This window comes from Eutrigla gurnardus (assembly GCF_963514095.1).
Source record: "Eutrigla gurnardus genome assembly, chromosome: 2".
Lineage (NCBI taxonomy): Eukaryota > Metazoa > Chordata > Actinopteri > Perciformes > Triglidae > Eutrigla > Eutrigla gurnardus.
Genome location: NC_139916.1, coordinates 11,774,765 through 11,792,444, shown reverse-complemented (window position 1 = coordinate 11,792,444; position 17,680 = coordinate 11,774,765). Strand labels below are relative to the sequence as shown.

At 40.7% G+C, this 17,680-nt stretch overlaps 2 protein-coding genes across 2 annotated transcripts in view; one reads left to right on the top strand and one right to left on the bottom strand.

The window, feature by feature from the left end:
* The window catches only part of necab3 (N-terminal EF-hand calcium binding protein 3), a 34,808-nt gene extending 26,369 nt beyond the window's left edge, over window positions 1–8,439 (bottom strand). Inside the window, exons 1-2 of the mRNA XM_084020970.1 lie at window positions 8,295–8,439; window positions 3,888–3,912 (exon numbers count right to left, since the gene is read on the bottom strand). Coding sequence (XP_083877096.1) covers window positions 3,888–3,912; window positions 8,295–8,420 — 151 coding nt within the window. The 5' untranslated portion in view covers window positions 8,421–8,439. The remainder of the gene's footprint in view (window positions 1–3,887; window positions 3,913–8,294) is intronic.
* Window positions 8,440–9,391: 952 nt separating this feature from the next.
* On the top strand, window positions 9,392–17,674 carry rbck1 (RanBP-type and C3HC4-type zinc finger containing 1). The gene is made up of 12 exons (XM_084033100.1): window positions 9,392–9,694; window positions 10,548–10,692; window positions 11,094–11,190; window positions 11,324–11,522; window positions 12,085–12,212; window positions 12,301–12,474; window positions 12,941–13,101; window positions 13,217–13,313; window positions 14,056–14,235; window positions 14,330–14,428; window positions 15,093–15,236; window positions 15,346–17,674. Exons 1-12 carry the CDS (start codon window positions 9,655–9,657, stop codon window positions 15,424–15,426), a joined length of 1,545 nt encoding a protein of 514 aa, XP_083889226.1. The 5' UTR covers window positions 9,392–9,654; the 3' UTR covers window positions 15,427–17,674.
* Window positions 17,675–17,680: the final 6 nt, after the last annotated feature.

The window sequence follows — 17,680 nt, the reverse complement described above, 5'->3', positions numbered from 1 at the left end:
ACCCAGGTGAAATTAATTCATGCATAACATTTGTTTGGCGTTATAAAAAAAGACAAGACATTTGCAAATTATTCCAACTTCATGGACGACCCTGTATGTCCATTCATTTGGAGTCAACATAAAGCACATGGATTGTTTAACGAATTCTGGTTTATTATCTAACCAATTGTGGACTGCTATGGGCCTCATCTTTATATTGTTTACATTACATATGCAGTTCAATCCCAGTGGTGTTCATTGCTGAAAGAGGAAGTGCAGTGAAAGTAGCGCAGTACATCTCCTTTGTGTTTTCCTTTTCTATTAACGCTCCTTCCCCCTCCCAACCATTCCTTTCTCCACGACTGGCTCCGTGATGACAGCCATCTCAGCCGAGCTCATTACAATAAAAATCCATTTGTGAATACATTTGGCTGGAAGCCACAGAACGATTCATCACGTACGAGACTCGAGCCATAACGAAGGTTAAGAGCTGTTGAGAGGTAATTGCTGTTTGGAGGCGTGCTGATTACAGACCCCACGGATGCAACGGTATCCTTTTGGTATCCACTATTTGTCGGGTTTGCTTTGGCACCTTAATTCATCTGTTAAGAGAGAAATAAATATCCGTCGAGGGAGGGAGGAAATATTCCTCAAAAAAAGTAGCAAATTTACATGATTATACAGTCGTAAAATTTACGAGTTTGAAAAGTGGAAAATTTATGAGAAAAAAGTTGAAAATGAACAAGTTTATATAGTCATATATTTACATTGCCAACAAATGGCCCCCATTTATGCTAGCTAACTTCCCATGGATCTACGCATGTATTTTTCTAATTAATATATCACATCTTGTGACAACGCCTTGTTAAGGTCCTTAGGGTGATGGCTGTTGATTGTAATTGTTGATGTTATTTATATATCTTATTGGTTGTGTATTGATCAGGTGGTTGGGCTAAGATGCTAGCAGTAGTTTTCACTTGTTATCATAGCAACTGTGTAAATTTTACCCTTTATAATCTCGTAAATTTGCAGTTTTTTCTCAGAATATTGCCCCCCTCTCTCAGCTCCATTATTATTATTAATATTATTATTGTTATTATTATTATTTCCTACAGTGGCCCTAATGCGCCATCATAAGGAAGAGAGCTGGGCTCTGAAGCAAATTTGACATACTGGCCAAATGATGGTATTGCAATTTCTGAGTCTGCATGTGACGCCTCAGGCTGACAAGTTGACTTACTTTGGGAAAGAGAAGTATTAATTTTTTTTCAACTTCCAAATATGAACTTTTGAATATATTTAAATAAATAGGTCCTAAAAATGTTACACTAATTGCCAAATCCAGTTCTTTTCCTTCCTCCTCTCATGTGAATGAGCCAGAGAACAAGGCTGGTCTGACAGCAGCGCTCTGGTGAGCCCCATGGATGCAGAACACTGCCAGAAAACCAGGGTCATTTTATAATCGCAAGTCAACCATCTTTTGCTTCATGCACCACTTAGTAACTTTCATATGAACCTTCAGCACTCTATCCAGTCCTCTTTATACATCCATGGTTTGGTCATCAGCACCAGCAAACAGGACAGATTCATGAGGATATTTAAAATCTTCTGTGTTTTTTTCCCCACATTATCACAGGATCACATATAAATCCATCTGGTCAGGCTTCAGGTGATGTATTTGTGTTCAAACTCCAGTGATCCAGGTCAAGCAGCGTCCTGTGAGGAGCAACTAGTGTGTGTGTGAGAGATGACAGATAGGTTCCCGTGACGACAACGATCAATATTCATTCCCTGAAGAGACGAATCTGCAGGAGCATCAGTTATAACAGAACCGGAGAGTGTTTCTTCATTGAAAGGAGAGCAAAGAGAGACACTGAGGGATTTGGCAAGAGTTTGATTGACAGATGGTTCATCCAATCACCTGCCATCTGTTTCCAATGATGGCTTCTCGGATCGTTCCGTGTCACAAACAATCAGGCACATCGGGTTAGAATGTGAAGGCAATATGACAAGAGGACAGCATGCAACACTATCTATCTATCTATCTATCTATCTATCTATCTATCTATCTATCTATCTATCTATCTATCTATCTATCTATCTATCTATCTATCAAGAAAAACATTTTTTTAGATGTACTATGAATCCATCAGCACACACTGCATACAACCTGCAGCTGGACTGCATTTCCTGGGAGCTGTTTAAATCCACAGAGGCAGGCGAAGCACTTAAGTAACATTAGAAGAGACAGCTCAAAGGAAAGAAGTGGGTACGCCAAAATAAAAAAGCAATTTAATCACAACACAGCTCCCAGAGTGATTTTTGGACTGATGATAGATAGCAGTGTAAGAGGATCCACCAGGCACTGAGACAAATAGTTACATCAACAAACCCTCTTTGATCCCTGTGATGCTTCTGGTTTGATCGCCATAACTTACAAACCTGCAGGCCTATAGACACTGTAATGACAGCCATTCCACTCCATGGCTGATGATATACTTAATGAGGATGGATTTTTGAATTAATGTCTGTATTGATTGTATATTGTACCATAATATTAAAAAATGGCACCTACCATACAGTAAAAGTATATGTTGGTGCTTATAATGTTGGTATTTGCAAGTGTATTATGTGTAATTTCATCCTACATTCTTATTGGTTGGTAGACAGAATCATAACAGCAGACATGGTTACAGTTTGGTTCTACATTTCTAAACCAAAGCTCTAGGAAATGTCTGGGAAATGTAAAAAGGTCTAGAAGTTATAATAATTTCGATTTTATTTTATTTTATTTTATTTTAGTTTAAGTTTGTTTTTTTCGTTTATGTTGTTGTTTTTTATGTTCAATGGCTTTTCACCTAAATGCCTAATTTGCTAATTGCAGTTATCAAATTGAACTGCTGATCCTCCCATAATTAATCATTTCAATTTGGCCCATAATCCCATCAGCATTTTAGAGGTCTGTGGTCCCCCAGAGATCTACCTCACATTTAGAGAGACTGGAAGAGATGTGTATAAACCAGACTGTCTAGTACAGACAATAAGAACGCTGCCGTATTTATATCTAGGTGACATTATTTTAAGTATTGATGGAGGAGCAACAGAGTCGAACTCCATTCAGAAAACAAGCATTTTAAAAAAGTTATTTGCTTATCGTCTTGCAGACAGACCTAACAAACCATTACTTTGGACCTTTTTACAAATGGTTGTCATTATGTCGTTATTTCGGGATCCTTGGTATCAATTTATTGCGGTTGAATCACAACAAAGAGTCTCCTTTTGTTTTGTGATATAAAATTGAAATCAATTTACAATCATTTTTTTTTCTACCTGGCAATTTTGGTTTTAGATTAGTTTCAGTTTTAGTTTTTATTTCAGTTAACAAAAACATTATTTTCACTTCTTATTGTCATTTCAGTTTATTCTAAAAACCCTGTTAAGTATACCTGCTTTAAAGTACTAAACCTTAGCAGTGGTCATACACGAACTTAAGGAAAAAAAAATTGTATTACTCAAAATACACAGTTATCTCATTTTCATTCGCTATAAAGCTATAATATCAGTAATTCCCTGCTAAAAAACATAACTTGGCTCATCCTACATGACTCATACTCATTAGCAAATAGCACCCAGTCGTCTGTGTCGACGCTGACAGAGAGGTCCCCTTATTTTGTGTGACACGTTCGTCTCGTCGTGGCTGAAATCCAGCATCTTAGCATCATTTTAATTGGGCGGAAAGACTTGACGAGGAAAGGAGCTTGACTTGAAGAGTCATTCATGCAAATCCTTTATTTCCCCCCGCCTAGATCATCTGAGGCATAACAATAATAGCAAGTGGAGGAATGTGGGGGAAACAACAAGCATGCAAGTGTGACAAATCTTTCATCAACAGGCATGTGTTTACTCACCGTTTTTGTCTGCACGGCGGAAAATCTGGAATAAAAAGAGAGGAAGATTATTACCACTTGGCAGGTTATTGAACGACGATGTCAAAAACACACCGTGGACGTTTGAAGTCTGCTGGATACGGTTCCTTTGTTCTGCCGCACCAAACAAAAACCACGTGAACAAGGGCTTTCACAAATTCTCTTATACGTTATGTTTTGTTATTATGTTGTAAAATAGGTTTACCAATTTTACTTTCTGGAGTCAATAGTCATTTCAGAAGCGTGAGGCCGTAGAGAAGCAGCGTTATGAAAGTTATGAAATTTGCTCAGGGGCAAATTGATAATATTATGTTAATGTCATGTTTAGTTGGATTTCATTTGATTGAGTTTGGTGTAATGGTGATCTTGTTTTGTATAGACTTGTTTTATTGTGTGTATAAAGTGGATGTGGATGGCTGAGCCATACAATATGCCCATAGTGTGGACTCGGAGCAGGATCACGAGGCCGGCTGATCGTCCTGGGAGCAGAGCAGTCTATTTAAGAGATTAACTCCAAGCATCCGTCACTGCTGCCGCGGCTGCTTTCAGCTCCTGTTGCAGATATAACTGTATTCACCGGCTAGCAGCCGCAACCGCAAGCTGTAACACAACACCGCTTTCACTGCCGACAAGTTCACGTGTCATAAAAGGTTCAATTAATAACATAAATGATGACTGTATTACAGCTAGGCGCCATGCTGTCTCCTTCACTTAAATCAAACCGATCCATCGTTAGTGTTATTGATCAAACCTGTGCTTTTCCTAATGTGACAAATAAAAAGAAAATGCTCTCAGCTGCTGTTATTTGAAAAAAGCTGAATCCTGAACTGTGACTTGAAATTATATTGATGTGTTGTTTGGTGTTTTTTGCTGATTCATTTGTTGACATTTGTATACAGAAGAGTTGTTTTAGGTTTATTCCCTCCGGGGGTTGAGATGAGATGTCGTATGGTTAGCAGGCAATGCTGAGACACTTAAGTTTTTATTATAACTACAATGAGGATGTTTCTGAGCGAAATCTCAGGGATAACATGGGCACTTAAACACACAACTACAGCCTCCAAAACTAAGATTAATTTGAAATGAAAGCAATACATGTGTGATATTCCCAAAGCTCTTTCTATAGTGTATGTTCAAATACTTTAAAGTCAGGTTGTGTGCATGCATGCAGTGATCCACTGCCTCGGATATGACACGGACAAAACACGCCTTCAAGGACCCATTCTGTGATTATGATTCCTCTGATTGGAGCCGCCTTGCTTAGAGGCAGACGGTAACAGACTTTGACACGGATCGGCTGACATCAGCAACAGAATGACTTCAGCAGCGGTGAGTGACGAACACTGGGGGAAGCAGTCTATTGGCTAAAACTAACAAGACACAGAGGCATACAACGTGGCTAAAAGGTCGACCATATAGGGGGCGTGGGGGTCAAAAGTTAGAGTAGCGCTTAAAAATCAAATGGAGTGAGTTAGATAATTGGACTAAAACTGGGAAAATCTGCTCTGTTATGACTCATGAGTCCATGTGACTCCAATGTGGCAACAACAAAGCTGGTGGTGAAAACATGATCGGTGGCCAAAACTGTGAAAACCAAGAGGATGAAAAAACACTATTTCCACCAAAGTATTAGTTACATTTTTGCACGGATGAAACACAATCTTGGAATCTATTTTCGACCTATTTATTACATTTTAAACTTCATAGCTTTTATAAATTCCTCAAACACCAAATTTGTTAAACTCAACATTTAATAATAATACTAATAATAATAACAACTGGTATTTATAGCACCTTTCAAGGAACCCATAGTGACAGACTTTAATAAGACTATGTTGGCCCCTTTAGTGTAAGAATTTATTTCCAAAAAAAAAAGCTTGTAATCAACCAGAGGCACCGCGTGAAAAATGCTGATCTGCTGTTCTATCCTATCGATTCCTCCCTCAGGTTGTTCCCATTGTTAGCTGGCGGTCAGGACTGACACGCTCGTCAGCTTTGACCTACAGGTTATTAATACCGGCAGAACCTGCACCTCACTTTCATCTCCTGTCGGTCAACAAGCTCCCAATCTGCCCTCCTGCCCCCTCGTCTGTCAGCGTCTGCCTCCCCACAGCTTCTGTCTCGGCTAATAACAAGAGCCGGGTCATCTCGACCCACTTGACAACACATGCACACATTGTTCGTTTTTTTATGGATCTATCTGTCTAGACTGAAAAAGGTGACTGTAAAGCTGCCGGCCCTCCTTTATTCACTACATATTCTAACGGATTCTACTTTCTTTAAGTTTCTGTACAGGACAGTCAATCTTCCTTTTTCCGTCTCAGGACACATTCTTAGTGATTCACTGATATATTTGTGCTTTTTTTTCTCCTTTGTTTTGTTTCTGCAGAAGCAAAAAAAAAAAAAAGCAGCAAAGCAAGAGCAGAGGAAGAAATGGGACCCCCCCTCGAAAATGAAATGCTGCATCTCAAGGGGGCTACCCTTATAATAAATTCCAATAAAATTCAAAATGATGAGAAATGCAGAACCACTGAATACACAAAGACGTTAGAAAAAGCAGCAGCAGTGAGGATGATAGAAACCACCTCCAAGAACCAGCATCAGTTATTGTCCCCGGCCTGCTTTGAACAGGATATTTTGAGGCTCTGCTTTGTCCCTCACTCTAGGAATGTTAGCCAATAGTGTGAATCTCTGCAGCTCTAACATCACTGACTGGCTTCATTATCACGTGAAAGGACTCGGTGATGACTCACTATTATACTCTTGATCTCTCTGTCATGCATACATATTTATAAAATAAATTCTTCTTCTTATTCCACATAATTAAAATACTTTTTACTTGAGCATACCTATGTACTTGTTTTTTTTCCCTCAACTAGACTCCTGGAAAATCAATGTGAATGCTGCAATAATGAAGTTCAACCACTGGCATTATCTCTGCAAATCAATCCCCATTGATCTACACCTTCTCCTCCAGGCACGCAACATATGCACGCTTGTTTTTTAGGCTTATTAGATGATTTTTATTGAGGCCTATACGTCACACTGTGAGGACCGGTGGAATTACCATCTAAATACAATATTCTAAAGTCAAAAATCTGTCGTGTGGATTCATTGGGCAACCTTCCAGCTGTTTTTTTTTCTCTTTGGCCAAATGAGAGTGGGAAGACAAAGAAAGAATGGAGGTGAAAAAGAGACGATGATCAAATCAGCATGATGATCACAAGGCAGGACAGACTCGGAGTATTTCGTATTTCCAGACACCATTATTTCCGACGAAAACAAAATTACGTTTTTTTGAGCTGGGCACCATCAAGCTGTGTGTGTGTGTGTGTGTGTGTGTGTGTGTGTGTGCCTGTTCCTGTGTTTGTGTTTTACCAACAGAAGCTCAAGGTTGAAGACTAAATGTGGAGGCACTCTGTTCGGGGACAGTTTGCACGGATACGGTGAAAATTCTGCCAAATGGTGTTTTTTTATTCGACAAAGGCTACCTTGATGTGATACTGCAGCATTAGTGACAGACTACAGACAGAGAGACACGGCAGCCACTATTGTTGGCCTACTAACCCAGGACATGACAGTATGTGATGGATGGATCATTACCATGGTGACGGATAGTTTCTGCTGCAGTGCTGCAGGTTAATCAGGCAGCGGTTGTTGTTGATTCAAATTTCAATCGAGGTATGTTTGTGTGCGTGTTATGAGAAAGAAAATATCACAATATACTATATATATATATACAGCACCAAATACTTCAATATTGTAGGGTTGACTGTAATATACACTGAGAATATATCGCAATGTCAACATTAACATATTGCCCAGCCCTACTTTGTGTTGTGAGAAATATTCACTTCATTCCTTTGATAAAACAGAAAAAGTGTGTGCGTGAGTGTGTTTGTGTGTATCTGTTGTTGCATAACACTTTTGAAAGACCAGAGACAGCATGTGTGTGTGTGTGTGTGTGTGTGTGTGTGTGTGTGTGTGTGTGTGTGTGTGTGTGCAACAAAAAGAGGAGAACCCCCAGCAGTCTTTAAACCTGTCCGACTGAGAGCTTAATTTATCATGCAGAGGCAGCAGCTGCAGCTCTTCCTACTTTCCTCCACACACACACACACACACACACACACACACACACACACACACACACACACACACACACACACACACGCACACACCCTTGAGTGTGATGACAAAACCAAGAAACAACATACAACATTGCAACTCCACACCGCATAGCTCAGTCATATCTCCCATCCTTTATGATAGCCTATATATATATTTCACTTTCACAGCCTGTTTGACAAGACACCGAGAATAACTTTAAGATGAATAACAGTCACAGCTAATCACGTGACGGACAAACAGCACTTTTTGGGATGCACTCACATCATGAAAGATAGTAAGCCCTTGTCCGGCGCTGTGCTGCGGCTGCGGCTGCTGCTGCTGAGCCCGAAGGTGCTTCTGTTTGGCCGACTGCAGGCACATGGTGATCATCTCCGTACAAGCCAGCATCTTTGAAGGGCGACAAGACGCACCGTGACCGGAGTTGTTGATCGGGGGGAGGAGGGGGGAGACGCGGCTGTAGTCTGGAGCACAGAGAGAGAGAGAGAGAGAGACAGGCTGCAGGTGTGACGGATACCAAGTGGAAGGCGAGGAAGAACAGGCGGGGACTCCGCAACTTTGTGGTGCGCTGCTAAGCAGAGCGTGGCAGCCAATCACAGCCAGCCCCTCCTGTGATTGGCTCGTGTATCTGCCGCGTGCATCTGGAGCAAGGTGTTAAACTCCCATCAGGACCGAAAAACGATGTATCGCGTTTTATTCCAGCAATGCATAAAACACGATGTGAAGATTAATGTGAGGTCATTTAGCGACGTCAGGGTGTTATTAACATCTCATAAATATGTTATTATCTCATGGCGTGCGCTTTATGGTGCAGGAACACACACATGGAGTAATGAATATGGTTAAATTGTAAGTTGTGATGTGATGCATTCCTGAGCATTTAAGCAGATCATGTGGAAAAACAACTTTGAGCAGTTTAATTCCACCAGGCCAACTTTGATCAGACACTGCCATCTGCTGGACAGAGGGAGTCATCGCGTTGACCTTTTTCTAAAATAATAATAATATAATAATAATAATAATAATTTAATTATGATTGCATTCCATTGGCAATTTGATTATTATTTAATTATTCAATTGTTGTTTTAATAATTGTAATTAATACATTGTAGTTGTAATTGTCTAACTGGTGGTGATTCTGATTCTGATCTGCCGGATAAAACGATAAAGTAATCAGCCCACTTAAAGGAACTACTTTATTGATATTCTCTTGTTATTATCATTATTATTTTATTTATTTTTTTAACAAAGTGCTTACAATCATTAACTCGAAACGTGCCAGGAGTATCGAGGGGCGGATCCCTTTTTTGAAGTTTCCTCTTCCTGAACTCGAGTCAGTTTCACTTTCCATTCTACCTGCTGAGAACACAAACAGCAAAACAACAAGTCAAGTCTTCTCTCGGCTGTGATTTGAGCTTCAAGTCGGACCTTCAAACGGCTATTCATACCTTTTAAAGTCGGCTGGAGGAAAAGTGTGTGTGTGTGTGTGTGTGTTTCGTATGCGGAGCGAGCTGCAACAACAACAACAAGAAGCCAGGACGGTTTAAAACGTTTAACGACAGACAGCTCGTGTTGTGTCACAGCTGCGATACATGTTGTTCTACCTGCGGTTCCAGGTGTGACTATGGCCTCTGAAGTTACACCGACCGGCCACCTGGACGAGGGTGAGTGGCTCAACTCGGTCTCCACGGAGCCTACTACTATGACACGTCAATAACTGCATGAGCATATTGTGTTTCTACTGTGTGTGTGTGTGTGTGTGTGTGTGTGTGTGTGTGTGTGTGTGTGTATAGGACGTGTCACGTTATTTCCTGAGGGATTGAAAAATGATTGTGATTCTGTGTTTCAGAGGAAAGTGAAAGTGGGTCACTGTAGGTCATTTGATGAGTCATATACTGTAGTTTCTATTATGTAAGTTCCCAGTTAAGTGAAGGGAGATGAGGGGCAAATGTTCATTTATTTCTTATAATTCACATACTGCTTGGAATACTAGCCATCTATATACAACATATTTGTATGTGCATACATCCCATCTTTTGTGATTTTATTGCAGTAAATGTATAACAAGGATGCCGAAATAAGATAATGACAACATTTGTAAAAAGTGCAAAGTCATGGTTTGTTAGGTCTGTCCGCAAGAAGCAAAAAACGTTTAAAATGTTTGTACCATAGACTAGAGAGTCTATACACATAGTTTCGTTGGGTCTGGTATTATCTTAGAGCTCCACAGACAGCTTCAGTGATGGTAGGAGAATCTCAACGAGAAAAATTCCCTTTTGCTTTCATCACAGCTTGTTTCTTATTGGAGAAGTTTCTTGTGTTGCAACTGCCCCTGGTCTCCTCCCCCCACAGTCAAATGCAACTATTTCACATTCAACATGTACTCGGCTATAACATGTGACAAAACTGTAGACAATGAACAGCATAGTTCACCAAGCGAGTCAGTAGCCACAGCCATCACTTAATGACAATGAGCAGCATGCTAAGAGAAGAACTCCTCCCTTGCTCCCTGTGCAGCGGAGGAGCTGGCCCTCTCTCTGAGCGACGCCATCAGCTGTGGGGACGGACAGGAAGCGGTCAAACTGTGCCAGAGACTGTCCCAACTCTCCGTCCCAGTGTCCGTCAACGTCAAGAGTCAGGCCTACCCTCAGGACTCCATAAGGTGGGACCCAACTGGGTGAACACGTGTGTGTGTGTGTGTGTGTGACTTCCTTATTTTGGCCAATTATTTGAGACCCCCCCCCCTCCCCCCCCCCCCAAAAAAAATGGGGAAATGGGTCTTTTGACTAACTAATATATAAGGATACAAGAAAAATAATGACAAGGCTAGGCATGGGACGATATGAAAATCTAATGTCACGATTATTGTTCTTTTATAGACACTGAAAAAATCTTAAATAAGGTGATCATGAATCTTAAGGACTCCCTGCAAAATAGATAATACGTAAAAATAGGAATTTACCACGATCAAGTTATTGTGAGTGTCTCTGTTTCAGTATTTGTGTTAAAATCCTATATGGTGGCATTCCCAGCGGGCTGGTTAAATTATTTTCTCTTCACTAGGTTGTGGGTTGGAGTGGAGGATGCTCAGTCTGAAGCCTACATCCCAGTGACTGTTGTGGTTTCTTCTGACATGACAATCGCACAACTTAAAGAGAAGGTACTGTGATGTAATTGTCAATATCATGAAATGTAATTTATGTTACAATGTAGATTTACGGCACAGTGCAGACACGTTTCCTCTTACACGTGTTAAAATGAAAGTTGTCATCGAGCTCATTTTGTGTTGGCAGATAAACCACGAGTTCGGGTTCGTCCCCTCGCTGCAGCGCTGGGTGATCGGGAAGCGGCTGGCTCGCGACCCGGAGACGCTGTACAGCCACGGCGTCCGTCGCGACGGAGACCAGGCCTTCCTGTTCATCCTCTCGGCCCACGCCGCTCACCTGACGCGGCAGCAACACAAGCTGGACCAGGAGCAGCAGCGCATAGAGGGTCAGTGTGTGTGGGACTCAAACACGCTTCGTCAGTTAAAGGCAGAGTAGGTCATTTGGGAAATTTTGACTTTGAACGCATCGCAGAACGGAACCCCCTTTGTTCAAAGCCAGAACGCCAAATGAGTGCGAGCAATCAGGATGATTGGAATGACATTTTATTTTTATTTTTTATGTCAGAGCATTTATTCTTTTCTATCGGCATGTAATGAGGATTTCAAGTAACACACCAGAAAGTTTTCTGAATAGAATCACCTTCTCAACCTTGAATCTGTTCAATTAATTTTTTGTCAATCAATCAAAAAAAAACAACAAAAAAAAAGTAATATCGAATCCTGAATCATGACTGCACTTAACTACTATCTACTGCAACTACCAACAGTTTGTTTTTGTTACAAATTACAAACTCACTCAGGCTGTGTTCAATTTGATCAGACTTTGATCTAATCAATAAGCAAAGAAGCCAAAGAAAGTGTCCAATCATACGGGGCAAACAGTGTGTTTGTGTAAGTCAACATACAGGTTAATTTTATTTTTTTAATGAAATTATCTTTTAATCTTAGACATCATGGAGTCGATCCACCTTTTTCCCAGAGGGCTGGGGGGAGGTGGTGAGAAGACAGGTCCTCCTCCAGAGACTCAACGTATTCCTCCTGCTCCTCCTAAACCTGCGGTGTTTCCTAAACCTCAGGTGAGAATTCAGACGTCGTGTCTTCAGTGAGACTCTTCGTAACCGTACAATACCGTATATATATATATATATCTGTGTTTGCGTGCAGTTGGGCTGGACCTGCGCTATGTGTACGTTCTTGAACAAACCGACGCGTCCAGGCTGTGAGATATGTGGAGGAGACCGGCCGGAGGGCTACCAGGTGCCAGACATCTACAAGCCGGACCAGCAGGAGGTTCTTCGAATTCAGCAGGAAAGTCTGGCCGTGCTGCAGTACGAACAGGTAACCGTGAATAGTTGGCAACACGGTGCAGCTGGCATTTAAGGTGGAGTCGTGTGTCTATAAATAGAAATGTTTATCATACAGGACATAGTTCCTCCCTACATACATGATGTGGGAAGAACATTAGAAACGCCTGTAAATGCAGGACAATGCTGTCACTATGGCCTCAATGCTCGAGGCATTTAAAAAAAAAAGCATCACAAAAGCAAACACAACAGTCGATGAATTTCTCTTCTTGAAATTCACTTGTTTTTGTTGATGTTCCAGTTTTGAAGTTTCCATATTTTTTACATAAGAGCCAACATGCTTCATGATGTGTATGATAAGAAGCTGTTGGTGACACGCAGTCAAATAGATGGATGAGGAAGTAAACAAGAGTCCTAGATCAGCGGTTTCACTCTCCATTGTCTGGAAACACATGATCATATACTCCGATAACCTCACTCCCCTTTCCTGGTTGATGAAGGCTCAGCAGGAGGAGCGAGAGATGAACTTCCAGCATTTGTTGGCGATAGAAAACCAGAGCCTGATTCCAAACGCCACAGAGGCAGACTGTCCCATCTGCTTCTCCCTCCTGGGGCCAGAAGAGGGCGTCGTCCTCAGAGAGTGTCTGCATACCTTCTGCAGGTAAGACTAAGCGAATGATCGTCTGCTTCATAAACATCTACAAATGGCCATTATCTGAAATCTAACATGTGTTAATATTTAAATTAATAAGGGGTTTCTCTTTTTCCTCATTTAGGGAGTGTCTTAAAGCTACGGTAGTGAACAGTCACGATGCCGAGGTGTCCTGCCCTGAGAAATGTGACAGCAAGCTGCTGGACCGAGAGATCCAAGCTGTAAGAGAACCAGAAACTTTCAGACTGGGTGGTCAAAAAGTCGAAATCTAACATGAAAACATGGAAAAGCTGGCTTCTCCGGGACTCTTAAGAGTTTGCTGGAGCACGCTGATATGAGGCAACACACTTTATTAGAGGAGTAGCGTTTCAACACCAGGTGCATCTTCATCAGAGTCAAGCAGACCAGAGATCCACGTTCTCATAACCTCCACTAATTAGGAACTAATTCAGCACAGGCTCCAAAACATCCCTCCCTATTCCTCCAGCCTGTGCTGAATTAGTTCCTAATTAGACCCTATACCTCTGTGTGCTCAAAATCTAAATCTCATCTAATTGTGGATGGGGAAACAATAATAAAAAATAACAATAATGCACACTGTTGCATTATGACTCCTGAAGCAACTGAAATGGCAATTTGGTCAATGATTACAGAACGTGTGTATAATTAAAATGAGCACTTTAGTTTTCACAATGAAGATAGAATGGAAGATTTCACTGTGGAATATGAGGGATCTGTTGAGGAGCAGGAAACATGAAATCGCATGTGTAATGCTTATTATTCAACTTAATTGAAGGAAATTGTTTTAAGTAAAAAAAGAACCTCAGAACAACAACAGAAAAGGGCAGAACTAGTCAGATATAAAGTAGTTAATTAGTCAAGTAGCCCCTCGAACAGGCAACAGATAAGACTATTTCTTTTCCATAATGTTCATCTCTCTCTCTCTCATGATCCTGTGTACAGCTGCTGACAGACGAGGAGCACCAGCGCTTCCTGGAGTTGCGTCTCAGCATCGCAGAAAGCCGCTCGGAGCACAGCTTCCACTGCCAGACGCCCAACTGCAGAGGCTGGTGCATCTACGAGGACGAAGTGAACGAGTTCCACTGTGAGCTGTGCGACGAGACCAACTGCATCCTCTGCAGGGTAGGTTTTTTTTTTTCACGACCGCCACTCGCAGACTTAACCGACCCTGAGATTGTAAAACCGAACTAAAAAAGGTTAGTGTGTGTGTTTGCAGGCCATCCACAGCGACATGAATTGCAAGGACTACCAGGACGACCTACGCATCCGAGCGGAGAACGACCAGGCGGCTCAGCAGACCAAGCAGATGCTGGAGGTGGGTCCTCCTCAAAGCTGCGGTCTGTTGCACTCTGGGTGACGTGTGGCAATGAACGCTTGGTGTTTGAAGAACAGGAGCAAAGTTGTTGCACATAAATGAAAAAAAAACATGTCACTTCTTATGCATCAGTGGAGTATTCAGTAAGCCTTAAACCAGTACAGGACCAGTAAATGTAGCTTCAATGCATCCTGTAGGACTCCACTAAACAGTTGTAACTGGTAAACATCTACACTGATATTTTAATATTAAAAAAGCACATCACAGAACAGAATTATTCAGTTATGATTTATTCATGTTACGATGAATCATGGAATATAGCGAAGGCTTACTGTCTGCACTTATTATTCTATAGAGTTGACTTCAAAACCTGCCCAATTAATGTTTACAAAATTAGTATTTTATGTTCTGGCACTGACCCTGACTTAGTTAGCTGTACACTCCTCTATATTTTCCAGGGTTTATCCTCATAATCTAAGATCAATATAAATTCATGAGTCGGGTATATGACTGGTATTTATGTAGCTCTTTCGTGTTGAATCTTGAATTGCACTGACACAATGCAAATGTAATTCAGTGTTGATTGTGTGAGTATTATTTGTACACTAAGGCCCATTTTGACTACTTCACATTTTTTACACGATTTCACTGCATTTCAATACAGAGCATGCTGAACAATGGGGAGGCCATGAAATGTCCCCGGTGTGACATCATCGTCCAGAAAAAGGACGGCTGTGATTGGATCTGCTGTTTGATGTGCAAGACGGAAATCTGCTGGGTCACCAAGCAAGCTCGCTGGGGGCCAAACGTAAAACAAATAGAAACATATAGATTCACTTACATGCAAAGAACAGGATTTAGAGCATGCATTTGAGCTGTGCATATGATGCTGTTTTTGTTGTTGTTGTATGTTACAGGGCAGCGGCGACACATCTGGCGGCTGTAGATGCCGGGTCAATCATCAGCCTTGCCATCCCAACTGCCAAAATTGCCACTGAAGGAGAGCACACTAAAGAAAACACGCAGGGAACGCAGACCTCAGCTGATGCTAACGCTGTTAGCTTTGGCTGCGTCACTTTACTCACTTTCAGCCTTGTTTTCAAAGATACTGCAACAAGACTCCGTACCGGAGATGTCTTGTTGAGGAACCTTTTCTTTGTTGTACGGTTACGATACAACGTAAATGCTACACACAAGCTTTATATTCCACTGCTCGGCAGCCGAGGATACTAATTGTAAGTTAAGGAAATTAAGGTTTACTTGGATCGTCCGCTATAATACTTTGTTGTGATGAACAAAATGCTTAATATACATCCTGAACTCTGGCTACTGCTTTCATCACCATTCCGTTTGGTGTATTAATTGGATAAAAACACACAAACAAAATGGCTAATACCTTCTGTATTTGTGTATATACAACTTTAACCCCGCAGCTAACAAATAAAAAATGTTTTTTTTAAGTACAGCTACAACGTTTTAACCTCAACTAAGAACATTCATTCATGAATTATTTGATAATTGTTTTACAATCATCATTTATGAGGATACCCAATAGATATCTTCCTAAGTACACCATCCAAATGTTTTTTTTATAAGTTATACCCAGTCATGTTTGCTGTTTTTACTTGATACATGACTAAATAGCAATATATTGGATTAATCAGACTGTGGTGATGGATGGTTTTTTTCATGATGCAAAACAAGCTGCTCTGATGCACTATATAACATACATATATATGAGATTTTTGGGGGGTGTTTTTTTCCCTTTTCCCTTGTATCCATGAAGTTTATTTGGCTGCATTTGCATGTTATTTTTAATTAAGGTCTCAATTCCCATAAACTGGAACATAACATTAAGCTAATGATAAGCCTGACAAAGTATAGTTAGGACTTGTGATGAGTCACTGTACAAGCTGAGTTTGAGATGTCCTGAAATGAAAATACCATTATTAAAAACTGGTTTGGAGGAAATATAAAGTTGAGCCATTTCTTGTTACTTGTTAAATAAACTATTTGCATAGTTTATTTACACGTTCGGGTAGATCTCAAATCTAAAAAAAAATGTCCTTGCAGTAAGAAATAGTATTTAGTTGTATTGTCTTTTCTGCCAATCATAATATCAGGGACACTACATGTTATCGGGTACATAACAAGTACTGTACATTGAACAATTTCACTCTAGTTTATTAGCATGTTCTTGTACAACTTTACATTAGTATGACAGTTTCAATATAACAAAATAAACACAAAAGGCTGATAAATCATTTAGTGCAATGACGAGAAACGAAAACCACTGAGTGCAGATACGCGTTGTGTTACAATACAGCTACACTCTCAGGCACCTCAGCGTGTCCTTAGACCGGTTCCAGGTCACCTCCGTTATGATCGGTTTGTAGATCCCCCTACCAGGTTCAATACAAAGGCAATAAACCAATCAATCATAATATAGGAGTGGGAAGCCCGAGTACTCAGTTCCTAACAGCAGAAACAACTCTCAACATGTCACTTTGTCTTCACTATGTAGTTGATGGGCTGTTCAATGCAGGTGATCTACAACTAAGTCAACAAGGTTTTCTGTTAAGCAAAAATACCTGATAATGATTACAGGCGACCCTTACCTTTAGAACGCTCCCACAAAACTATTTCCTATGTATTTTCTGATAAGACTTGGCTATTCAGGCGAATGCCACACCGCTGAAACCTAAGCAATCTCCTATTAGTTTAAATATGTGATTAAATGAAAGTGACTGGAATATTGGAATGAGCCGAACTGCCACTGAAATGCAAATGCGACACTTGAAGCAATCCAATTTACTAATCGGTGTTAAAGCTGAATTCATTTTTAAAACCGTTTTTAAAGCACCCTTAGAGTAGGAGTGAAACATATACCTATCAAACTCATTTTAAAGTGATTTTTATTTTTTCAAAAAATAATGCAGTCAGTGCAAAGTGGGTTACCCACTGTGCCAACCCAGAAGACTACAGTTATTCCACTTCATTTTACGTGCTGTTGATCCCAGCTCTGAAATGTTACCAGGCATTGAGTGAGTGTGTTAGTAAGTGAGGAGATTGAATCATCTACTCCCGAAAAAAGTGACGCAGAAAGCAGACCCTTTTCGCTAGTGACCATGAAACACAGACACGTTTCTCAGGTTGAGCAACCAAACTTTTAAGTGAGTAAATCATCGGTTGATTTGCTGTGAAGGCTATACTCCATTCTATGGTGCTATTCCTCAGAAGTTTAAATATATA

Bases quoted from the DNA above. Each gene is read 5' to 3' on its own strand.
- rbck1 (XM_084033100.1), top strand. From the start codon at position 9,655: ATGGCCTCTGAAGTTACACCGACCGGCCACCTGGACGAGG. The intron at 12,475-12,940 runs GTAACCGTGAAT...TGGTTGATGAAG, and splicing joins CCGTGCTGCAGTACGAACAG to GCTCAGCAGGAGGAGCGAGA. The intron at 15,237-15,345 runs GTAAAACAAATA...TGTATGTTACAG, and splicing joins AAGCTCGCTGGGGGCCAAAC to GGCAGCGGCGACACATCTGG.